The sequence below is a fragment of the Littorina saxatilis genome, linkage group LG15 (assembly GCF_037325665.1).
Source record: "Littorina saxatilis isolate snail1 linkage group LG15, US_GU_Lsax_2.0, whole genome shotgun sequence".
NCBI lineage: Eukaryota > Metazoa > Mollusca > Gastropoda > Littorinimorpha > Littorinidae > Littorina > Littorina saxatilis.
The window spans coordinates 32151410-32178656 of NC_090259.1; the positions used below are offsets into that span (position 1 = coordinate 32151410).

The 27247-nt window shown below is 42.8% G+C and overlaps 1 protein-coding gene across 3 annotated transcripts in view; it reads right to left on the reverse strand.

Annotated features, from left to right (window-relative positions):
• The window catches only part of LOC138949078 (ras GTPase-activating protein nGAP-like), a 220053-nt gene extending 194013 nt beyond the window's left edge, over nucleotides 1-26040 (reverse strand). Inside the window, exons 1-2 of one of the 3 annotated variants that reach the window (XM_070320810.1) lie at nucleotides 25986-26039; nucleotides 18307-18372 (exon numbers count right to left, since the gene is read on the reverse strand). In XM_070320810.1, coding sequence (XP_070176911.1) covers nucleotides 18307-18372; nucleotides 25986-26013 — 94 coding nt within the window. In that variant the 5' untranslated portion in view covers nucleotides 26014-26039. Of the gene's footprint in view, nucleotides 1-8724; nucleotides 10954-18306; nucleotides 18373-25985 lie in introns of those variants that run through there. The other 2 variants (XM_070320814.1, XM_070320816.1) reach the window with 2 other exon arrangements.
• Nucleotides 26041-27247: the final 1207 nt, after the last annotated feature.

The window sequence follows — 27247 nt, forward strand, 5'->3', positions numbered from 1 at the left end:
AAAAACTCCTTCATCAGCTGTCACCTCCTCACGCCGGGAGCTGGGGCACTGGGGAATACTTTTTTTCCCGATCAATTTCTGAAACTCTGGAAGAATTTGTCACCTTGACCCGCCAAGCTGAAATGAGTTACAGTCTTCAGTGTTTGAGTGAAGTACAGTAGCGGTATCAGAGTACAGAAGAGAGCTGGTTATTGATTACCATTAAAAGAAAAGAAAATTCAACACGAGGTTAAAGTCCGCCAGTCTTTTTGAAACTCTTGAAAAGTGTGTTAACCTGGTGTGTCAAACTGAAATGAGTTTGGGCGTTCAATGTTCGTTTGAAGTACTGTGTGACGATCAATTTCTTGAACAATATAAGATGTTTGATGGCTTGTTGACAGACCAGATACTTTGTCGGTCCGAAAGGAAGCATAATTATGTCGTCTTCTGTTTCACTGTGACCTGCATCGACCAACGCGGACAAAATAAAAACAAGTCGCGTAAGGCGAAAATACAATATTTAGTCAAGTAGCTGTCGAACTCACAGAATGAAACTGAACGCAATGCCATTTTACTCGTAGCATCGTCAGGCCACCGCTCATGGCAAAGGCAGTGAAATTGACAAGAAGAGCGGGGTAGTAGTTGCACTAAGAAGGATAGCACGCTTTTCTGTACCTCTCTTTGTTTTAACTTTCTGAGCGTGTTTTTAATCCAAACATATCATATCTATATGTTTTTGGAATCAGGAACCGACAAGGAATAAGATGAAAGTATTTTAAAATTGATTTGGACAATTTAATTTTGATAATAATGTTTATATATTTAATTTTCAGAGCTTGTTTTTAATCCGAATATAACATATTTATATGTTTTTGGAATCAGCAAATGATGGAGAATAAGATAAACGTAAATTTGGATCGTTTTATAAATTTTTATTTTTTTTTACAATTTTCAGATTTTTAATGACCAAAGTCATTAATTAATTTTTAAGCCACCAAGCTGAAATGCAATACCGAAGTCCGGGCTTCGTCGAAGATTACTTGACCAAAATTTCAACCAATTTGGTTGAAAAATGAGGGCGTGACAGTGCCGCCTCAACTTTCACGAAAAGCCGGATATGACGTCATCAAAGACATTTATCAAAAAAATGAAAAAAACGTTCGGGGATTTCATACCCAGGAACTCTCATGTCAAATTTCATAAAGATCGGTCCAGTAGTTTAGTCTGAATCGCTCTACACACACACACACACAGACAGACACACACACACACACACACACGCACATACACCACGACCCTCGTTTCGATTCCCCCTCGATGTTAAAATATTTAGTCAAAACTTGACTAAATATAATGACAAAAATCATCTGCCTAGCAATTTAGCGATATGTGGGGAGGGGGGCGGGGAGGCGGCGAGGAGAGAGAGAGAGAGAGAGAGAGAGAGAGAGAGAGAGAGAGAGAGAGAGAGAGAGAGAGTGAGAGAGAGAGAGCCAGAGACAGATAGAGAGAGACAGAGAGAAACAGAGAGAGAGACAGAGACAGAGAGAAACAGAGGGAGAGAGAGAGACAGAGAGAAACAGAGAGAGAGACAGAGAGAAACAGAGAGAGAGAGAGACAGAGTTGTAGAGAGACAAACAGAGAGCGAGAGAGAAGGGGGGGGAGAGAGAGAGAGACAAACAGAGAGCGAGAGAGAGAGGGGGGAGGGATATAGAGAGAGAGAGAGAGAGAGAGAGAGAGAGAGAGACAAACAGAGAGAGAGAGACAGAAACAGAGAGCGAGAGAGAAGGAGAGAGAGAGAGAGAGAGAGAGAGAGAGAGAGAGAGAGAGAGAGAGAGAGAGAGAGAGAGAGAGAGAGAGAGTCAGCACAAGATTGTGTTCTAAATAATTATTGTCATTGTTGCTGTGTGCGAAAACCTACAGATGAACCATCTGCACTGTTTAGTTCAACTACTACAGCTCGTATGGGTGCAGGGGCAATTGTTCGCCTCTTCAGACACTTCAAACGACAGAAAACCTCAGCAATATAACAAGCTCGAGCAGGAAAACTTTCCTTTCATTTCCTTTATTTGGTGTTTAACCAGAGACTATAGAGTATACTCTACAGTCTCTGGTTTAACGTCGTTTTCAACCGTTCAAGGTTATATCGCGACGGGGAAAGGGGGGGGGGGGGGGTAGAGCCACTTGTTAATTGTTTCTTGTTCACAAAAGCACTAATCAAAACATTGCTCCAGGGGCTTGCAGCAGAAAAACTGTTTCCTGCGAGAGCATGCAATTCAAAACACAACGATGCAATTAAACTCCAGCAGATCGAGATGCATTCTATTCAGAAACTAATTGAACCAAAAAGTGTATTAAAACTCTTGCTTTGACGAAAGATGTCTTCCTTTGTATGTTTAACCATTATGTAAGGTCAACTCAGATCCGTCAAGTATTGTAGAGAAAAATAGAGCATCCTTCCACTTGGCCACAAACAGCATATAATAATGCAGCCTTTCCGCTCTTTGTGGAGATTCGGATTCTTTTATTTTGCTGTAAGAACCTTGCACATAACACCTGTGTCGATCATATCTGCGAAATCAATTCAACACACACAACACACACAAAACAAACAAACACTGAACAAACTAAAAAACACCCGCTCAGCACATGAAGCAGCAAGAATGTCGAGTGTTGGTATGTGTACAAGTATAAGTTTACTCTTATCGCATGCAAAAAGCGTGTTACGTCAGTGATGCTGCTCAAGATCGTTTGCCCGAAAAGAAATGTACCTTGAAACTTCTTGACACATGTAAACTCTTCATAGTTTCTATCGCTCACACCTATATTTCTATCGCTAACAGAAACACCTATTTCCCCCTTAGCGGACCACACACACACACACACAAAAAAAGGGTGTGACCTTGGACAACTATTGTTAACACTGCGGTGTGGGTGAAATCAGCAATTAATCTCCACAGCAGACTTGGCATGCAATATATGTATAGACTTCACGCCTTGGCTCCCATCAGGTAAATGAAGCCCACCTTCTTGCCCCCCCCCCCCCCCCCCCCCCCCCCGTCAAAAGGAAAATGAAGTCATCTTTCGAGACCATAAATGCCTTAACGGATTTACAACTTAATGCGTTAATATCCCCCGATGATAGCCGGCCCTCATCAAGCCACCACCCTACTCCTCAACCCACACATTCTAATGCCCCCCCCCCCCCCCTTCCTATTCCCTACATAAGATAAGAAGCAAATTTCTCTTTCCTGAATATTCTTTGGGGTTAAAAAACCCTCTCCTATTCCTTCTTCCAGACACGACCCTTCGCCCCCCCCCCTCCCCCCTCTTCTCCCCACACTTGACCCCCCCCCCCCCCCTTTCGCTCAAGTCAGTGTCACCGACAGGCATCTGTAAAAGACAAAGCAAACGAACGCCCAAACTGGTCTTTATACATGTATACATGTATGCGTTCGCTTTGAAGATTTGATTAGTCTGACAGGGAGAGCGCGTGCATTCAGTCTCCGGTTCGGCGAAAACTGCATTTTCCTGTAGTTAGTCTCTTTGGGGGTTTCCATTCCCTTTGCAGTACTAATAGTCCGTGTGATGGTCTAATATTGTTAGATGCCTGGTAGTTTTCGCAGTAGAACGACGACAAACGCAGTTACCCCCCCCCCCCCCCCCCCCATCATGGCTCGCATGACGCATCCATGTTGTCTATCACATAAAATACTTTGCTTTGTACATACAGCTCAGCCCACACCGACACACACACATACACACACCGACACACACACAATTAAAGAAAAAAACACCCCAGTGAATGCAGCTAATTAAAGAGAGAAGTAATTCCGATGTATCGTCACTTCAAAGCTTCCCAATTATGGTGTAGTTCTATGGGTGCTGTAATTTACAGACTTTGCGCAACATGACCGAGAAGCCGTTTCAATTGAAAAAGAAACCCACCCCGGCGGCGAGGACCGGTTAGAGACTCTTTGTCCGTCGCCCCCCCCCCCCCCCCCCCTCTCCCAGACACACACACACACACGCACGCACGCGACCAAGCCGCAGCTGTATTAATTACCCTCGCTTTCATTGAATCCATAGGAATGTATTTTTAACGGGCTAAGGGGTAAGACGGAGAAACTAGTATTTCTTCATCCAACCCCTTCCCGTTCTAATTGGTTCATTTTTACACTTCCCGCTCCTTACAAGTTACATTCTTCATGTCCCAAGCCATACAAAAAACGAGAATATCGCCCGGATTTATTTTGGCAACTTTCATCCTTTTTGGATTTGTCAGAAATGTCGGCCTTTGTCGACAGCCGACGCCAATTAAATGGACAAACGTGAAAAAATAGGACCGGGACCTCTTCGGGACTGGGAGAGAGGGACGGTGCGCTGGAAGAAAGGCTGAGAGAGGTAAGAAATAGAGGGACAGAGAAGGGTCAACGGTGTGGTGATGAAACGAGAAAGGACGAGAAAGGCATGAATTTCTCCACCCTACGCATCACTTGCTGTGCACTCAATCAATAGTGAGCATCGCACCTCATTGTCACCCAGACTGTGTCGCACAGAAGAACACAAGAAAACCTTCCAGATGAATTCTTGCCCACGAAAAAGGGTTTCACAGCGGGTCATTAGTATTCATTCAGCGACAGACTAATACTAATGGTGTTGCAGACTACCCTGAGAGACAGGAAGATGGCTTGCAAAACTTTGACAAACTTCGTCGCCAGAACTAAATCTCTCTCTCTCGTCACACACACACACACACACACACACGTGTAAGACAGTGAGAAACTGTGATGCTCTCTCTCTCTGTCTCTCTTTCTCGCTCTCTCATTCAAACAGACACAGAAGTTCCCAGACAACCGAACAAATCCGCGGGGGACTTCAAAGTCGTTTTCCACTTTCTTTGAAAGACATTCCGGCGCCAAGACTAAGTAATCGATGGCTTAGCGGATAAGACAACACACAAACAAACGCTTCGTTACCGACACAGGAAAAATGCATGAGAACGCGAAAGTCTGCCGGAAGAAGAAAGCTAACTCCGCATTTCTACCGCCCGCAAAGCAAGCTTTCACAGTGCCAGTTCTTCCCCTTGCTGAACAATTGGCGAGATTTTTTGAGCCGAGATTTTGACTCTTTGCTAGTTGAAACGTCATTGTCTAATCAGTTTGATTTAGAGAGAGAGAGAGAGAGAGAGAGAGAGAGAGAGAGAGAGAGAGAGAGAGAGAGAGAGAGAGAGAGAGAGAGAGAGAGAGAGAGAGAGAGAGAGAGAGAACAGATCTGTATTTACTATTCCATGGATGGTTATAAAACATTCATAGTAATACCAGAGTATGTATGTCTCTGGTAATACATCATGCAAAGCCATTTCAATCAAAGACATGTATACATCTTGCACGATGGTCCGTTTTTCTCCTCAGCCATCCACTCGTACTACAAATACATAAGCATACACCGGCTATAATTAAATACATCTATCAGGAGGATGTACACATTTTCTATAAATATCACTGGGAAAACCAACAGGTCACGAGTAGAAGGTAAGAGGTATTAGAGCAACGCCCATCCACAAGTGTTTACACTCCACAAACATTGAAACATAACCTTGACAAGTATGACAGATAACATTGCCTCAAGGTCGTTATGTTGCTTCGCAGTCACCAGTGTCATAATGGTGTGCAATATAATATAAGTGAATGAATTCACTTGAAAAGCATTGAAGTGAAAAGCATTGGATTTGTAGTTTTTCTGTGAATAAAATAATGCACTTTACTGTCTCTTCAAAACACTTAGACTAATAGAACTACTTGTAACTCAGAGCACTTTAGTTTGATTTGTTTAATTAGACTGAATTATTGAGTTAGGAAAATGGTACAGTTTTAGCTTGACCTCAGCTTTACTGGACTGACTTGGTGGGAATGAAAAACTAGTGAAGTTTTAATTAAATTTGTCCAACTAGACTTTACTTCGTGGCTATAAGAAAATGGCGAAGTTTTAGTTTGACTTGTTTGACTAGACTGACTTGCCACACCAGGGAATGTTGGGTTAATCTCCAGCAACACTGGCTGCTGCTGTGTTGTGTCAATATTACACCTGAATGCAAATCACCTTCACCTGATGGGTGATGGTGACAGGGACATTGCTGCCCCAACTAGTCATGCCCTTGCGAGTTATCACTGACTGGTGAAGAGCACGCCTTTGACCTTACAAGTTGTAACATGTGCAGTTAATGTTGTGTATTGTGGAACCCCCTTTTCAATTCAAGACCTTCAATTTATTTTTAAGATCGCCTCCCAATTAAGATTCTGTTAGTCCAGCTTCCGTCAAAAATTCTATCTTCTTCTTCTGCTTCTGCGTTCGTGGGCTGAAACTCCCACGTACACTACGTGTTTTTTGCACGAGTGGAATTTTACGTGTATGACCGTTTTTACCCCGCCATTTAGGCAGCCATACGCCGCTTTCGGGGGAAGCATGCTGGGTATTTTCGTGTTTCTATAACCCACCGAACTCTGACATGGATTACAGGATCATTTTCGTGCGTACTTGGTCTTGTGCTTGCGTGTACACACGGGGGTGTTCGGACACCGAGGAGAGTCTGCACACAAAGTTGACTCTGAGAAATAAATCTCTCGCCGAACGTGGGGGCGAACTCACGCTGACAGCGGCCAACTGGATACAAATCCAGCGCGCTACCGACTGAGCTACATCCCCGCCCCTAAAAATTCTATGAAGACTCCCGCCATTTTAGATCTGATTTTCTAAGTTCTGACTGTATGACTATGACATAGTACCAATTTTCAGCTGTGCTTTTTTTGTAATTATCTGGTATTGATAATGCACAAATCAAACCCCTCTCACTCCCAGCTTCATCTCAAACCAACACAAGTCAGCAAACACAAGTGACTACATGTATCACTATCAGTACCCACTACCCAACAAACTATCACAGAGTCACAGCCTGTAAGCTGACACAGGTCTACAAGTTTACAACACAGCCTAGTAGTAGTACAGAGTAGTACAAAACAGCTGAACACCATACCCTTATTACCCAGCAAAGCTGTAACACCAACCCTTCACTGAAAGAGAAAGGGGATCAGTGCCTTATACCCTTTGCCCAGCTTATCTCTGCAATCAAAGGCTGCTGTGCTTTGCTGGCCTATTTATTTCTTTTTTGGACTGGCAGACCTGTACATGTATACAATTACAATACAGTGGACCCTCCTTTTTAAGACCTGATTTTCTCAGATTTGTGGAGGTCTTAAAAGGGGGTTCCACTGTACTCTACAGGCTGGTGTACCCAGGGTGGACTGTTTTCAGTCCGACTGTTCTGTGTCTGAATGTGTGCCAACAGGTTTGGTTTTATGGGGAATCCCAACTGAAAATCAATCCTTGTGGTACCTGCAGTGAACCATTATCAAAGCCTCAGCTAATCTAATGCTATAATAATAATTACTGAAGTCATAATTTATTCAACAAAGTGAATAACTTAAAAAAAGGTTTCTTTTTGTCTGCAAAGTGAAAACTTCATTCTTTATAAAAGGTCAATTTCATCAAACGTTAATCAATTTATAAAATTGTCATTTCTTCATATAATCATACGTGACCAAAAATGGTTTGACTCTGATCATTCACAAGTTACTGGTCGAGTTTTCATACAGTATGTATGTGCTTACTCTGAGGATATAATACATCTTTAACTTGTTTTTCTAAAGTCTGATAGTCAAGTACATGTAATGTATTAAAAGTACAATTGTGACAGCTAGAATCAGTTGAGAGTCGATCGTGTGTTTGTTAAAATGTATGCTGAACCCCCTTCCTTAAGCCTAGGTCCCACTATCATGAATATTTTGACGAACCACGAGTTACTATAGTTTTGCCACAAATGATTGCGAAAAATCGGCCGAACAAGAACGAAGTTATGCAAACCACAACGACATTGTATCTTCTTAACTGGCTTTATAATACATGTATTAATTATTAATCAATAATTAGGTTTGGCTGTTCTTTATAGCCAAGCCTCATTATTGACTAATACACTAGTAATAGTATTGTAATATATGTAATGGTGTCACACTAAAAAGTAGGAGTGGACTGTCCAGTGATTATCGCATTGGCTCTTAATCTTATGCACAGGGTGGTATACATAGACTTTTGAGTCATGCAAAATCTAAGGCCAACCAAAAAAAATAGACAAAAGTTTGTTTCCGATTACATTGCTTGACAATTATTCCTAACCAATTTATCAATTTTAGACTTTTGGAAACCCACACAGAAATTTAAATCTAAACAGAAGCTGATATTATCTTTGTTTGCCTTTATATTTGCTGTCTGTGTGTGTGTGTGTGTGTGTACGTGTGTGTGTGTGTGTGTGTGTGTGTGTGTGTGTATGCGTGCTTCTGCTTGTGTTATAGCTACCACATTTAAAACCACCTGTTTATCAGTATTGTTCATCACCTACGGCTGTATACAATCTTATCAACAAAATTCAACGTCTGCTGACTCGAACATTTTTGGAACCTCTGACATTTTATGCGACAAAAATAATTGGTCAGCGCAAATTATCGATCAGGCGGTCAGCTTCCTGGGTCCGCTGCCCGGGCCCTCATCCTGGTCACAAAGAGGCGGCTGAACAAACATTTGCAGACGAACACCAAATACATGAATGAAAACGATCTAATAAAGAGGCGAACGGGACAAAAACAAAGAAAATTATTACCCTCACACCAGATGTAACAGATTGTAAAGTTACCTCACCTTCAGTGCTGCAGACGACACACAAACAGCTGCACCGCCATCAAATCAAACACACTGCGCTGTCTCAGCCTCAGGTATACACACACACTGACGCACACCTTCGGGCACTGTTACTGTACAAAACTCGTCTCCCTTCCACGATCAGAATCTCGACTGATCAGTCAATATCCACGCGTGGCCGACAAATGCCAAGGTGTCTGCGGTCACTCGGTATCCAAAGAGGTACAAATTCCGCGCCCTTGTCCCACTGTCAGCTTGTGCATTGTTCGTGTCTTCTGCTTTCGGCCTTGTTGTTACAGGCCCATTGCGGCGACGAAACGCGACTCAATCGGCTGAAGAGTTCGCTTGTCTCGGTGACAATTTTGGGTTCTTGTACTCCGCCATTAGACTGTACTCCTTCTCAGCCCCTTTTCTCTTTTATATTTTGTGCGATTTTTTCCAAGACATCTATTTCAAAATTCATTCGCTTAGTGGCGCCCCTATGCATGTAATGAGATGTTATAGAGGTAAAGTACAAGATTTGTGCTGCGGGACTGACGTCACAGTAACTGGGATATATAGCCAGCCGTTCCCGTGTGGGATGGATCGAATGTTGGGAGGCCGGCCTGGGGTAGCCTCGACTCACTTTTGGCATGACGGCGGAGGTAATCATCCCCTAACCTACACTGTTTGACAATTAATTCAAGTCTTCACAAGATCATAAAATCATTGAAGAAGAAAAGTGGCTGAGTTTCAGCAAACGGGCCGGACTCAGTGATCATTCCAGCCGTGTCGTGTCAGTGTCGGGTCCCATTGATTAACTTATAAAAACAAGTAGAACATGTGTGAAATATCAAAAAGGGCTTTCTGCAAATCACATATGAAAAAGGAAAGGAATAAAACGGCAATTAAAGCCAAGAATACATGCAGTGGTTGTAAACTAACTGACCAAGATGTCCGGTTAGACTTGACCGGCTGGCTGAGCAGTCGTTGATGGCCGCAGGAGCAGGCATCTATTGTAATGCATTCGGAGAGGTGACATGTCTCGTTTTGTTACTGTTCTCACGAGATCAGTTACAGTTTTCTCTCTCTCTCTCTTTCTTTCTTTCTTTCTTTCTTTCTTTCTTTCTTTCTTTCTTTCTTTCTTTCTTTCTTTCTTTCTCTCTCTCTCTCTCTCTCTCTCTCTCTCTCTCTCTCTCTCTCTCTCTCTCTCTCTCTGTGTATGTATGTATGTCTTTGTCTGTGTCTCCCTCTGAGTCTCTCCCTTCTGTCTTTCTATGTCTGTCTCTGTCTATGTGTGTGTCTCTCTCGCTCTCTCTCTCTCTCTCTCTCTCATCCGACTCCTGGCACACAGGTCAAAGCAGAGGTTAACTTGAGTGCACGTGTACCTAGCAGGAGGGGGGTGATTCGGGTCAGAAGTGGGGTAAAGCACTTTGGTCTTCAGTCTTTGGGTTATAGCTTTCAGCAGAGACATACATTGAATCTATGTCTCTGCTTTCAGTGGAGAAGATGCCAACATGAAATTGCACTATGCTCTACTATTTATTGTCCTTGTCTATCGGACACGAAGAGGGGAAGCTACAATCGCCCCAGGCCATATATACTCTTTGTTTCCTGAGCCTGGACCATTGAGACGGTTACCTCATAAATCTGTTCATTCTTCAGTTTGTCGGTGTCAAAAGTTATACCCCCATTCCACACCACCGTTCTTTGTCCCGTTCCCGTACCAACCAAGGAATGCTGCCACAACAATGGAACGCTGCGCAAACGGCCGTTTTTTGGCATCTTTCAGCAGCGTCTGACCATAGTGGCAGCCGTCCTTGGTCGGTAAGGGAACGGGACCTAGAACGGATGTGTGGAATGCGGGTATGACAACTCAGTGTGTGAGAGCGCTACCGTTGCGTTACCGTTGTTTTAAGTTCCTTTAACGATCCAAGCGTTCCGTTACTGATGGGTTGAGGTTCCATTACCGTTCATTCTGATCGGGAGGGAAACGGCTAAAAATTTGAACATGCAGCCCAAACTCAGCCGTCCCTACCGACCCTACCGTTCAAAGCAGTTCCGTTAACGATCACTGTTACGTTCATTGCGGTTCCCTCCCGATCCCTCCCGTGCCCGAACCGTTCCTTGGTCGGTACGGGAACGGGACCTAGAACGGTTGTGTGGAAACAGCTGGAAGATCTCTGGATATCATTGAAGAGGAGTAGTCTTCCTTTTAGAAAATGTGTACTCTTGCAGATTACAAATTTGTGCTGTCGGGGCTGGATAAAGGGAGTGTAGGGTAAGGGGGTGGGGGGGGGGTGGGTAAGCGAGGGGTAAGAGCACAGAGAGGTAAGAGAGACGAAAGAGAAAACTGGACAGGGAAAAGTCACTGCCTGAAGTATTCAATAAAGCCACACACACAAAAAAAGAATTGACCACATATGCAGGTTTTCAATTCATATTTTTGCAAAGTATCTGCACAAGCATGTGTGCCTCTGTGAGTATGTTCATGGCTGCTTTCATGGGGTGCCTGTATCCTCAGGAATTTGAGGATTTCTTTTATCTCTCTTTTTCTGACACCGTTGATTTAACGTCATTTTTACCGGACAGTTTTTTCCTTTCAGTTATAAGTTGTAGTAGTTTGACCTTATTGTTTTAGGACAAGTAGAACTCGTTCACCAGTAGCAAAGACTCACTCAGTCCGTCAGTGTGCCTGAGTGTGTGTGATGGGGGGGGGGGTCTCTCCCGTGACCGGCCACCTGCAATGTACGGACAGGTTTGCACTGGCCCAAGGGTGTCCGTTCATGAGAGGGACTGCTGTAACAGCAAAACTAGTGTGAAACATAAGTAATCAATTTATCCACTTGACTATATTCACAACAGGGACCTATCACTCTTCTTTGCATGTTTTTAGGCCTACGGATTTTCAAATACTCTGCAACACATGTAACCCAAATTCAACATGTGCCCGTACAATACCGCTTCTGTTATGAAAACATTGTTCGGCCATGTTGATTTTAATCAACCAATTTTCTTGTGTCATAATGACATTTGCAAAGTGTCACAACCACTATTCCACAAGGACTGACAAAAATGGGCAGCTGTGTTTTGACTGAAAGGGTAATCGGGTATGGTCTCGGTGAACAATCGGGTCTTCGCCGTGACAAGGCGCAAGTCGGTGTCAGTCAAAAACTGCCCTCCGTGCTTCACTGAGACGAAACAAGACTACTTACAAAGCATCAAATACTGAGTCGGCAAAACTGATTAAACGGCGATTGTGTTACTTCAAAGACAGGAGCAGAGACTGACATAATCAGATTTAATCAGATTTAATCCAAACAAATTGAAAGAAATCCGAACGGTAAAGATTTAATCGTCTAGTTTTCGCGCGTTCCCTCCACCCCTTCTCCCTTTCTCTCTGCTTCCCGACCCTCCATACCACGCGCGCCCCCCCCCCCCCCCCCCCCAACTCGGCCCTCTATTCACCCGCCACTTGCTCGACCTCCCTTAATTGTACAAACAATGTTTTCTGATGCAGTCTCTTCCAAGAAGGATCAATTGAATGAAACATGCATGCGCCTTTTCACATATATGTTTTTTTTTCTTCTGTCTTTCTGTCCGTCTGTTCACCTGCTTGTCTGTCCATCCAAAAGAATTGACATTCCCGATCAGTTTCAACAGAGACATATTCAATGTATGTCTCTGATCTCAACAACAGGGTGAGAATAGTCTGATATTTAACCATCCGCTTTGGTGAATGGTGAACGGACCGATCAAGATCGACTAACACAGAAACTATGTTACCAAAGTGACACTAACACACGCGGCATACAAGACGCACCTTGAACATACATCAGTCAAACAGACACACTGTAACACCGACGGAACATCTATGTTACACACATGACACCTTTTGACACAGTCCGGCTAGCGACAGTATTCTCTCCTTTTTCTCATTCTGGTGTGTCTCTCGTCTTATCAGGTTTGCACAGACAGACAGACACTGAGACAGACAAGCACACAGACAGACAGACATATCCCCACCCATTACTTCTATGTCTCTGTGTCTGTCTGTCTGTCTGTCTGTCTGTCTGTCTGTTTGTCTGTCTCTGTCTCTCTCAGACACGCATTCTGTCCATCTATCTGACACACACACACACACACACACACACACACACTGACTGGCACACGCGCAGGCATTCACACCAAAAGAGAGAGAGAGAGAGAGAGGGGAGAAGACAGACACACAGAGACAGAGATGATTCAGAGACAAAGACGGGGCAATTATCTGCCAGTGTACAACGAAGCAGACCGAATCCGTCTGGGAAAATTGTTCCTGGCCATCATTATCAAATTCTGACACACAACAAACGCAAAACACCGAAGAAGCGTCAGGGCAGAAAATGAATTCATAACAACGAACCGACGACAGCACAATAGTAGGCTACGTATGTACAAGGCCAACCCAGATTTGTTCCGCCAAAACCGATCTGGCAAACCATGAGTGGGATATCATACATTGGACCCCTTGTGTTCACTCGAGGTGTGTGAGAGAGAGAGAGGGAGGGAACCACGCAAGCACAACCAACACACACACACACACACACATAAACACGCAAACACACACACACACGAACACAAACACAAATTCACACACTCGCCCTGCAAAAAAAGTCATGCATCAAATACTAGTACGGAGCAGAGCACGAAAGAATCGTACAAGAATCATGTCGACTTAGTTCCTCAAAATGCACAAATTCACAAAATCTCGGACAGGATACAGGATAGCCAAGATACAAATCAGTCATTTGTCGAAATTCCTAAATAGCACTGATTCACAGAATTCAGACGTTGGTCGAAGATAATGTCCGCCTCTACAGCAGACAATCTGAGGCTAAAATGGAAGAACAATATTGGCTGGCTAGAATCGTCAGCAACGGTAGAACACGTTGCATGACGTAAAACAACCCTGTGTATAACACACACACACACACACACACACACACACACACACACACACACACACACACACACACACACACACTACAAAACGAGGTCTCAACTTTTTTTCATAATCATAAAACACATGCATAAAATACTTACGGAGCAAAGCACGAAAGAATCGTACAAGGATCATTCTGTCGATCAAAATCTCCAAAAGGAACAAATTCATAAAACCTCAGACAGGATACAGGACGGCCATGATACAAATCTGTCTGTATCGAAATTCTCAAATTGCACTGATTCACAGAATTCAGACGAAGATAATGTCCGCCTCAACAGAAATACAGAGCAGCAGAACATCTGAGGCTGAACTGGAAGAACAATAATTATCAGCTGACTGGAATCGTCAGCAACGGTCGAACACTGACATTGCATGACGTAAAGCAACAGTGTGTACATAACACACACACACACACACACACACACACACACACACACACACACACACACACACACACACAAGCAAACAAAAGAAAATAAAAAAAATAAAAACAAAAATCGGTAGCATTGGCTAATGTCTGGGACTGCTAACTCTTGTGTGATCCGTTGCCAATGACTACATCATCTCCTGTAAACCCACCCTCCCTCCCTCCCCTCCCCCGCCGACACAGGCATTCGCAGTCAGTGCCTTTATAGTCACCTACAATTCCTTCTCATTCATTGTCAATCTTATTTACGACATCGGTACACGCATGTATACATGCATAGATACTGAAACACCCAGGCATACACAGAGACTCGGACATAGATACATACAGACAGACAACTTGCCCGCCCCCCATATACCTCTGTCCCAGCCAAAATGTCACTCTGACATTACTGTTACATGCATATCCACATAAACTGTGTCCGGACACACACACACACACACACACACACAGACACACGCATGCACACACACACACACACACACACACACACACACACACACACACACACACACACACACACACACACAGGGATCAGAACAGGCGTCAGAAACACACACATACACACAGGGATTAGAGCAGACGTCAGAAACTAGACTCTGATTCTCTCTGTGTGGTGTTTGCGGACACTCGGACTCGACCACAAACCCTCCCGTCCTTTCACCCCCCCTCCCCCCACCACCCTGTCCCGAAACAACACCCCGTTTTAGGAGGCAATATTCTGTAGCGGGATCCCCCAATACTTCAAGCAAGGACGCAGCCTATGCAACAAATGCCCGAAATATCGAAAGCTGGCGAGAGCGCAAAATCAATGCGTCCCACGAGACAGACCTCTGGCGTTCTGTCGAAGTGCGTGCTTCAGCTTTCGCCGATATATAACACTGACACTGATATCTAACAAATATCAGCCTCCCCGCTGCATACAATGTCGAGCATAGGCTATGCAAGTCTGCAGTTATTTTCTGTATATCCATGTTGCTGATAACTGGCATGAATGAGTTGATAGGGAAACACATGTAAATGTGCACTCACATATATATAATGTGCACTCAAAACACTAACTTGTGACTGTTAGTATAATGGGAAAAAAATCAAGCCAATCACGATTAAATTTCATCTGCCGATCTAAACCGATTCATGCTAAATGATATCATAGACAACCCACACAAAAACAATAAATAAAACAAACTATTTCGACCTAGACGCATTTGATAAAATGCAAAGTACAAGACACATTGCTAAATACAAAACACTCAAAGTCAAAATGAAAACAATCGTAGATATTTCATTCCATATCATTTCCTAGCGCCTATGATCGCATGCTGAAAAATAAGACAAATAGAGAAATAGCAACGGTTGCATAACACACAACAAACTCCATGCTGGCAAGACCACACGATGTACAATATTTACAATCAGAAGGACAGAGGGAAACAATTAGACAACAAGAAGAGCAAACGCTCGATCGAGTCACTTTCGCAGTTCTGAATATTATATGAGGCATCAGATGGACAGGAAGAAATTGCTATTCACAACACAATGAGTCACGTTCACATAAAATTTGAGCCCGGTCACTTTTATAGTTTCCGAGAAAAGCCCAACGTTAAGTTGTGTGTTGCCGAACAGAAAAGGCTAGTTATCTCCCTTGTTTTTCTGATAACGTTCGTAAAAGGCTACAGATGTAAATACTTTGATGTAAAGAATAATCCTACAAAGTTTCAATCACATCCGATGAACTTTGTCAAAGATATAAAATGTCTAATTTTTCCTTTGACGCTGACCTGTGACCTTGAAAAAGGTCAAAGGTCAACGAAACCATCGTTAAAGTGTAGAGGTCATTGGAGGTCACGACTAAACAAAATATGAGCCCGATCGCTTTGATAGTTTCCGAGAAAAGATATAAAATGTCTAATTTTTCCTTTGACGCTGACCTGTGACCTTGAAAAAGGTCAAAGGTCAACGAAACCATCGTTAAAGTGTAGAGGTCATTGGAGGTCACGACTAAACAAAATATGAGCCCGATCGCTTTGATAGTTTCCGAGAAAAGTCCAACGTTAAGGTGGTGTCTACGGACGGCCGGCCGGACAGACTAACACTGACCGATTACATAGAGTCACTTTTTCTCAAGTGACTCAAAAATGCTGTTTGAAAAACCCATGCATCGGACAAGAACAACAACAACAACAACAACAACAACAACAACAACAACAACAACAACAACAACAACAACAACAACAACCAGGATTAATATGAACAAGCTGACGTCTAACATAGTCTCAACCATGAATTTAAAAATTAAACTGTGGTCATGAGGTATGAGACCAAATACACAGTTACATTCATAGATCTATACATGTTGTTAACTGTTATGGTGTTCAGTAGATAATACATACCTACATCCAGACACAGGCACGAAAACAGGATTGTCTAATGAGTGAGAACGGGGCTACAGTAGTTCATCACACACACACAATGCTGATCTTATGCCAAATTTATAATAAATACAATAGTACAATCTCCCCGTTGAGATCCCATTTCCCCACCCCAACAGTACCCCCACCCCTATTTATGACTTCGCCCATTTTAAAACATTGTTTCTCAAATTTTCTAATCATAATGCATCCATAAATTTACCTTCATTTTAAGACTTCCGATTCAAGACCTGATTTTCTAACATATTTTTTGTTTGTTAAAGGGGGGGGGGGGGGGGGGGTCTTTTGCTTACAAAATAGGCGGAAGGGCGATAACTGCGTATGCCAAGCCAACAGCATAGGACCAGAAATTTGCCTCCCGTGGGATCTTTCAAAGGTGCACGGACGGATAAACTGACAACTCAAACACAAAGCAACTGTCCGTTCAAAGAATTAGCGAAAGAAGAGACACCGATTGGCCAGTTTGTTTCACTTTGATGCCATTAAAATCGCTACACGATCGTGAGTCACTCGATCCTTTGAGTTACAGGGACTGCGCAGAAATGAAAACGCTCACTGGGTGTAGATGTAGCTGAAACTTGTTTTTTGACATACAAAATGGCTAAAGCATATCTAGATTGATGGAAAAAGCACGGATCCCCGAACAAATCACCTCCCTGAAACTGCGTACTGCATTTAGAACACCTTGCATAATCAGTGAGAAAAATGAGACATTTTCATATTTGGACATTAAAAATGGCTATTTCATGTGTTTTGTCAATAATAAACGTTCCAATTACCTATAATTCTTGTTTTTTGATTCTGGCTATTTCATGTGTCTAGATTGATGAAATAAGGACATAAAGCGCGGATCCCCGTATAAATCCCTATTTCTGAAACTGCCTGCAGAATTTAGAACACTTAATTATTTTATTGTCCATTTGCATTAACCCACTTCACTCTTGCCGGTTTTGAAACGGTGGAACGCATTTTCTGTAATACATGCGAAGTGCAGTGATACACGGAAACTAAACATGCAAAGGGTGTTTTTGTCGACTGATACAACACTCAGAGCTGCTAGAGGCGAATAACACAACTCGCTCGCGAGTACCAGAGACACACGCTATATAAATGTGAATAATATGAACAATGAAAAAAGTGGTTACACATTTTATATATGAATCGTTACTCGAAGTGGACGAAATGTAGATAAACACGTGACTCATGTTTTGAACATGCACACAGCAAATGGGGGTCTTTTTCAGCGTCCACCTATACGCATGCATGATGACGTTTGGGTTTAATATGGAATACGAAATAAATAAATAAATAATAAAAAAGGTATGTGGGTTCACATATATTACAAGGCCACATTTCGCCAGAGAAGAGGGCAGGGATAAGGGGGGGTGGGTGGGTGGGGGGGGGGGGGGGAGGAAAAACAAATGACAATCTCCTCTCCCCATTCCCACCTACCATCAATCATATAAATAAAACGCTCCGGTTAATGAGATTTGTACGTTGTTATTTTTGAGGCAAATAAAGTAGCACATAAAATACATTTTATTGCAGGCATGCAATTATACACTTTTTACATTATTTGCATTATGAAAACAGAAACACGCTGGAAAAAAGTTAATGCACAAGCAGTATAAGGAATAGGTAACTCCAGCCACGGCAGAACTATAATACTGAAACCGTACACTACAAAACAACACTACAAGTTGACAACGGCAAGCCAGCTACCACAGAAATGTAAGCAAGCAAGAACGGTAACCTACTAAGGAACAGCTTTCGAAAGAAGAGTTGTCCTCTTGCGGACTCGAGGTCCAAACTGCGACTAAGGTCTGCAGAAAAAAATGGCGAGAGAAAATCGTCAGCTTCCGTCTAATTCAATAAAAGCCAAGGGAGAAAAAAAGCTAAAGTTACTATAAAAACAAGTCGCGTAAGGCGAAAATACAACATTTAGTCAAGCTGTCGAACTCACAGAATGAAACTGAACGCACTGCAATTTTTCAGCAAGACCGTATACACACCGGTGACACTGTGACGGTTCCCCTACGCTTTGTGTTCGGTGCCCTGACCCTTTGTGTTCGGTTCCCACTCGGTTCCCACACGCCAAAATTCGCGGACAAAACATCCATTTATGGTAGTATTACGCAATGTTGCTCTCTGAGAATGGTCTTGTTAGATCTGTGAGTGTTTACACTACATGCCTAGGTGCTGTTGGATTGAAGGTTTTTGATATTTTAGCCGTTATTAGGTAGAATGCCTTCCACTTTACTGCAAAACTGCATAATTCGTAGCATCGGCAAGAAATATCCTACCAAAAAATGCCTGCTTGGAACTGTCGTTGGTCCAGCAAAAAGTTCAACATGTCTGTAGCAGACAGCCCAAGTTTCAAGATTGTAGGGCCATCCAAACAGCCGTAATAATAAAAACAACAAAAGTAGTCAGTGAAATTGGCTGTGTTCGGTCCCCACACACTTTTGTGACGTAGGCGTGACGGTTCCCATAATTCATTGTGTCGGTCCCCACTTTCTGTGTCGGACCCCACTTTCGACCTAATTTCTCTGTGACGGACCCCACAACCAGCCTATTTTGTGTCGGTCCCCACACCTTCTTGGATTTATGACTTGCCGGTTACTTGTATCATTGTATTCATTGAATCTAATTGTCTCGGAGTTATTTTTCAGCAAAAACCGGCAAGGCAGCACCTTTTGTGATACCAAGTAAGTCAGATGACATCAGTATGTGTGTGTGTGTGTGTGTGTGTGTGTGTGTGTGTGTGTGTGTGTGTATGTGTGAGAGAGAGAGAGAGAGAGAGAGAGAGAGAGAGAGAGAGAGAGAGAGAGAGAGAGAGAGAGAGAGAGAGATTGACACCTTTCCAGATCACTCCGGTTATGCGACACTACCGCGAGCGTCACTGCCGCGTGTCACACTACGGCGAGTACGACACTACCGCGTGTAACACTACCGCGTGTCACACTACCGCGAGTACGACACTACCGCGAGTATAACACTGCCGCGTGTCACACTACCGCGCGTACCACAACCGCGAGTACCATAACCGTAGAGAGAACGCATGCAAACTTACTTCTTGTGAGTTTGTGTTCTAACGGCTTTGATTGGAAGCAACCCATTCTATATGTATTCTGATAGTGTGTTCTGATCGTTTTGAGTTCTTGGTTAGCATGACAAAGATTGAATTAGTGTTCAGAGAACAGACCAGGCCTTTTTGTTTATATTTCAAGGAAACATTTCAACCTTTGCCTTCAGCCATGGAAGTCATAAAATGACACGCGGTAATGTTATACTCGCGGTAGTGTGACACGCGGTAGTGTTATACTCGCGGTAGTGTCGTACTCGCGGTAGTGTCGTACTCGCGGTAAGTTTTGTTTCCGTACCCGCGACAGCGGCAGCGACAAAAGAAAACGCGCGCAAACGCGTGACGTGTTTCCGTACTTGCGTTTTAAACATGCGGTAAAATCTGTAAACTCCCGCGTTGCCGCGCGACAACGCGAAAAAATCGCTCCAGGACCCTTTCAAAAAAATCGCGTCGCTTGCCGCTTGTCGCGCCGCTAACGCGTCGCGCGTGTGGAAACACTCCTAGTCATTATGGGGGCGAGGACGCCCCCATTCTATACGGATAGTTTAGAGGTTGACCATGGGCAGCGCCATTTTGTTGTGAAATACGTCATCAGTTTGTGTACACAGGAAGTTGTGACATCCGTCACCCTATGGGAGGGGTGAAGGCAACATTGTTCATCTGTAGAAAGTTGTGAAATCCGTCACCCTATGGGAGGGGTGACGTCAAAATTGGTCATCACAGAGTTTGTGTAACACAGGAAGTTGTGAAATACGTCACCCTATGGGAGGGGTGACGTCAAAATTGTTCAACAAAAACATGATATGTCGCGTTGTGCAGGGTCAACTGCAACAAACTCAAACCGAGCCATTCATACCTAGCTGTATTTGAGAGACTTATATACCCGACATTTTTATTTCTTATTTTTAGCACAGGTGTAGGAAAAATCATGAACCAAAATGTTATTTATTTTCTAATTTAACATTTTTTTTACAAATATGACCATGGTCTTTTAAACATACAGTGACATTAAACATTGTTATGTTAAAAAAAAGAAAAAAGAAATAAAGCTTTTGTGCACAAATCAGAAAATACATTGTACATTTTACCTACAGGCCAAACAGTGTCTGTTGGCGGCAGAGGGCCCAGCAAGTTGCTATTTTTAGATCGATTAAAAGTTGTCAAGAACAGGCGCTTACATTTGGATGTGTCCACTGATAGTAGGTTTGGTTGTGATCAATCAGAATGATGTAGGAATAAAAATGTATGACAGTTTGGTATGATGACATGTAATTCAAATATGCTGAAATGTAATATTATACATGATATAATAGTATTATGGCTGTTGCCATGACCATGAACCCCAAGAAAGGTTTAATGTTATGTAAAATCAAAATACCAAAATCAAGCACCTACTAATAATCTACGGTGCGGCTTGGACCAAAAAAGGATGGACACGCAACTCGCTCAGCCAGCCAGCGCTGCAAGACTTACAGCGGCCAACTTCGCCGCGGCGCGCTCATTGGCTAAGTATTGAACTTGCGTCAAGGCCGATGCGCGTAGATTCCCAGAATGTTTACTTTCGGTTAGATTCTTCGACAGCATTCGCAGAGGTGACTGCCGTATTGTGTACCGCAGTCAGAAGTAATTTATTACTTTTGGGAGTTTAGTAACGTGATATCAGTTTTCAATTGTTCGTTCACTTATATTGCTTTCAGATTTAACACACAAGAAACAGTAGCACGGTTTTCGTTGCGAAAATGTGCATTGGCAGTGCTACGCGATCGAATTGTGTATTATGTACACGCGGTGTTCTTCTCAGGAAAAGACCGAAGCGACATGTGACGCCAGTCGTTCAGCCCGCGAGCGGTGGGATGGGGGGGGGGGGGGGTTCACATGGTTTGTTTGTTTCAGAACCACACCCATATACACACATTTCACATGTAAACCATTTGTCCGCCCCCTGTCGATATTTATCGACTAAGTTCCTTGTTTTCTATGTGCTTGATTTTCGTCGCACCGCTGGAAAAACGCTATCGCGGGTACGGAAACACAACTTTAGTGTGAGACGCGGTAGTGGTACTCGCGGTAGTGACGCTCGCGGTAGTGACCAGCACCCGATCACTCCACATAAACGCTGGTTCTGGTTGCATTGTGCCGCTGACATACAGCTAATAGGATTTTTACACCCCCGGTATAGGGGTGTGTATAGGTTTCACTCGATGTGTTTGTGTTCGCAAGTAGATCTCAAGAATGAACGGACCGATCGTCACCAAACTTGGTGAACAGGTTCTATACATTCCTGAGACGGTCCTTACAAAAATTGGGACCAGTCAAACACACGGTTAGGGAGTTATTGGTGGATTAAAATTATACAAGGCCTGGTATAGACGGACACCCCCGTTGGTCAAAGGGAAATAACCATTCTCACTGCCACCAACTGAGAAGGTTATTTCCCTTTCACGGGGGTGTAGTTCCTATCGGAGGAATTTCTTGTTTTAATCCTTTTGTGGTATTGCTGATGATGCTGAACATGTATTTTACTAGTTTACCAATATGTATCTTTGACCCTGATAGCCTACGAAAACGGAGCAATCATGGCCCAACATTGGCCCAATGCTGAATTTATTGGCGCGGTGTTGAGCCTTAGTCGGGCCGTTGTCGTAGGCTGTCAGGGTTTATGTAGCCTTGTTCCATTGTATTCTGACTGTCATAAAGTAATTAATTTTAAGAGAAAGCAGTCATGAACACAAGGAGCTGGGAAAAGTTGCCTCTTACAACAAGCGTGGATAAAGACACATACTTGACACAGGCAAGTACTCTTTTTTTTTTTTCAATCACCACTAGAAGTCCCTGGGCAGCATTTTGCTCTGAAAACTGAATCTCACATACGACAGGTGGATCTTTTATTTTAAAAATGTGCCAAATTGCATATCTCCAAGGCCTTAAGACTAAGAGTAGATATTGGGAAGGCCAGTTCAAGAAGGTGTGGGTGGATCAACACATAATTTGCTGGTATACTGGGAACCGTCCCAGAGATAAATAATGTTATATATTATTTGTTGCATAAACTAATAAAGTTAGTCTCTCTCTCTCTCTCTCTCTCTCTCTCTCTCTCTCTCTCTCTCTCTCTCTCTCTCTCTCTCTCTCTCTCTCTCTCTCACACACACACATACACACACATACTGATGTCATCTGACTTACTTGGTATCACAAAAGGTGCTGCCTTGCCGGTTTTTGCTGAAAAATAACTCCGAGACAATTAGATTCAATGAATACAATGATACAAGTAACCGGCAAGTCATAAATCCAAGAAGGTGTGGGGACCGACACAAAATAGGCTGGTTGTGGGGTCCGTCACAGAGAAATTAGGTCGAAAGTGGGGTCCGACACAGAAAGTGGGGACCGACACAATGAATTATGGGAACCGTCACGCCTACGTCACAAAAGTGTGTGGGGACCGAACACAGCCAATTTCACTGACTACTTTTGTTGTTTTTATTATTACGGCTGTTTGGATGGCCCTACAATCTTGAAACTTGGGCTGTCTGCTACAGACATGTTGAACTTTTTGCTGGACCAACGACAGTTCCAAGCAGGCATTTTTTGGTAGGATATTTCTTGCCGATGCTACGAATTATGCAGTTTTGCAGTAAAGTGGAAGGCATTCTACCTAATAACGGCTAAAATATCAAAAACCTTCAATCCAACAGCACCTAGGCATGTAGTGTAAACACTCACAGATCTAACAAGACCATTCTCAGAGAGCAACATTGCGTAATACTACCATAAATGGATGTTTTGTCCGCGAATTTTGGCGTGTGGGAACCGAGTGGGAACCGAACACAAAGGGTCAGGGCACCGGACACAAAGCGTAGGGGAACCGTCACAGTGTCACCGGTGTGGTATACTCGTAGCATCGTCAGTCCACCGTTCGTGGCAAAGGCAGTGAAATTGACAAGAAGAGCGGGGTAGTAGTTGCGCTGAGAAGGATAGCACGCTTTTCTGTACCTCTCTTCGTTTTAACTTTCTGAGCGTGTTTTTAATCCAAACATATCATATCTATATGTTTTTGGAATCAGGAACCGACAAGGAATACGATGAAAGTATTTTTAAATTGATTTCGAAAATTTAATTTTGATCATAATTTTTATATTTTTAATTTTCAGAGCTTGTTTTTAATCCAAATATAACATATTTATATGTTTTTGGAATCAGAAAATGATGAAGAATAAGATGAACGTAAAGTTGGATCGTTTTATAAATTCTTTTTTTTTCTCACAATTTTCAGATTTTTAATGACCAAAGTCATTAATTAATTTTTAAGCCACCAAGCTGAAATGCAATACCGAAGTCCGGCCTTCGTCGAAGATTGCTTGGCCAAAATTTCAATCAATTTGATTGAAAAATGAGGGAGTGACAGTGCCGCCTCAACTTTTACAAAAAGCCGGATATGACGTCATCAAAGACATTTATCGAAAAAAAGAAAAAAACGTCCGGGGATATCATTCCCAGGAACTCTCATGTCAAATTTCATAAAGATCGGTCCAGTAGTTTAGTCTGAATCGCTCTACACACACACACAGACACACAGACACACAGACAGACAGACAGACAGACCGACAGACACACAGACAGGCACACACACACACATACACCACAACCCTCGTCTCGATTCCCCCTCTATGTTAAAACATTTAGTCAAAACTTGACTAAATGTAAAAAAGACAAAAAACATAAAAAGAAGAAACAACAGAAAAAAAATGATGATATAAAACAGAAAACGAAAAAACCCACAGTGTAGTAAAATCAAAATGTAGAGGCCAGGCAAACAGTGCGCCCCAAGAGGTTTACTATGGCCCAAAAAAAGAAAGGGGTCAGCAAAAATATAGAAATAAGGAGTTCTGATGCAGCAAAATAAAGTTAACCAAAGCGCATGGTAAATTCTCTTCACTTGAATAGATCTAGATCTCCCAATGACAAACAAAATCAGTTTTGCTTTTTTATTCATTTTTTTTTTATTCCCAAAGAGAATTGCGCCTTCTGAAGCATTGACGGAGTTTCTTGTAGTTTCCGTTGCTAGTTACACAACCAACAAGAAGAGCAAACGCTCGATCGAGTCACTTTCGCAGTTCTGAATATTATATGAGGCATCAGATGGACAGGAAGAAATTGCTATTCACAACACAATACAGATGTAAATAATTTGATGTAAAGAATAATCCTATAAAGTTTGAATCAAATCCGATGAATAGTTTCAGAGATATGATATTTCAATTTTTTTCCTTCAAGACATACCTGTGACCTTGAAAAAGGTCAAAGGTCACCAAAGCAGACGTCAAAGTGTAGAGGTCACTGGGAGTCACGTTCACATAAAATTTGAGCCCGGTCACTTTTATAGTTTCCGAGAAAAGCCCAACGTTAAGTTGTGTGTTGCCGAACAGAAAAGGCTAGTTATCTCCCTTGTTTTTCTGATAACGTTCGTAAAAGGCTACAGATGTAAATACTTTGATGTAAAGAATAATCCTACAAAGTTTCAATCACATCCGATGAACTTTGTCAAAGATATAAAATGTCTAATTTTTCCTTTGACGCTGACCTGTGACCTTGAAAAAGGTCAAAGGTCAACGAAACCATCGTTAAAGTGTAGAGGTCATTGGAGGTCACGACTAAACAAAATATGAGCCGGATCGCTTTGATAGTTTCCGAGAAAAGTCCAACGTTAAGGTGGTGTCTACGGACGGCCGGCCGGCCGGACGGCCGGCCGGACGGCCGGCCGGCCGGCCGGACAGACTAACACTGACCGATTACATAGAGTCACTTTTTCTCAAGTGACTCAAAAAACCCACCTGAATGTTGATGAACTTTTTGAATTTTTTTTTTAGTGAATTTTCTTTGTTTAAGGCAGTGCAACATATTTTGGCAAGAATTTTGCACAGTTAATTGGTTATCATATTTTCATTTGCTGGCTACGTTATAATAGTGAACGATCAGTGGTTAGGTGCAAAGTATTCTTCCACAATAGACAATGTTCAGAAGTGTCGAATTTGTTATAACTGTGTGTGGGAGAGTTGCGTCCCTTCGAAAAGGTGGAGCAAACCCACGCCGCTATGCACAGTGCATACTGATTTCCGATATATATATGCTATGCATGTTAGGTAGGGCTGGGTCTAAAGTGAGTGGGGGTTCTGGGTTACGGACCCCCCCACCACCCCCCCCTTAACCAGAAAATGTACCTTTTTGTCAAAGATAGACCCAAAATACCACTTGCAAATGATACACTTTAACAATATCAGTCTCCCAGCCCCTGCCAGCCCCTGTAGCCCCTTGCCTCATGTTGGAAGCAAAGTAGAGAGAAGACAAAATCCTTACCTGGCAGACTCTCATTCCGGATCTGCATCGTTCTTGTCTTGAAGAAACTTTCTGCGGATGCTGCAACAAACAAGCAAAGACAACATGTGATAAATGAAAATAACTTTACAAAAAACACGTATCAAAACTTCTATGTATGTTATGCTGACTACCTTGAAGGAAAAGTTCAAATAGCGTATCATATCAGGTTTAGAAAAAAACAAAAACAAAAACAAAAACCCAGCAAGAAACAATTCAGATATAGAAAAGCAATTCAGGTAGCTCAGTTGGTAGAGCACTGGACTTGTGATCGAAAGGTCGCAGGTTCGAATTCGGGCCGGGACGGACACGGGTCAACTTTATGTGCAGACCCAGAGACGGAAGCCATGTCCCACCCCCGTGTCATCACAATGGCACGTAAAAGACCTTGGTCATTCTGCCATAAGTGCAGGTGGCTGAATACACCTAAACACGCAGACACCTGGGTAGCGCGACTCCGTTGCTGCTAGCTTTCCACTGGGAGGAAGCGACCCGAATTTCCCAGCGATGGGACAATAAAGTAATGAAAATGAAATGAGAAATGAAATGAAGGCAAAGGAAAGAAGATCGAGTAGCAATCATTATTTGATATTTTGGGTATTTTGATATATCGTGTTGTCCTTGGTGAATTCCTTCAAGGACATTCGGACTGCTATTCCTGAGGATAGCTTGCAACGACAAAATCACGCTACCCATTTTTTGCTCTGAATGTCTTGTATTGATGTTTTTAAAAACCTCAGACTTAGGCTATGACCATGGGATCATTATCGTTATCGTGCCCATGCACAAGGAGAGTCTGCACAAAGTTGACCCTGGGGAAGAACTCCCTTGCCGCACGTGGGCATCGATATAGCGCGACAACCGGTTTCAAAGCCAACGCTGCTTCCGACTGAGCTATCGCCCATTTCAGAAAGCAACAAACATACAACTGAAACTCGTTGCAAGTACAAACTTTTTCAATCACCGAGGAAGAATCAGAACGATTCTGTACAATTCAGTACGTTTTCTGTTCTTTTGGTAGCGCTTTGACTCCATTGGCATTTCGTATCCCCCTTTCTCTCTGTGTGTCTCTTTAGGAGAGTTAAAGTTATACCTTGTCTCAACAAAACCTCCATTCTGTTTAAGTTTAATTAAAGTCATGTTTACCTTTACTGACGGAGAATGCTCCCCGCCTACGAGCAGAACAAATAAAATTAAGTTCAGTTCCGGCGTATTGTTTTCTTTCTTACTTCCACCGAATTGGG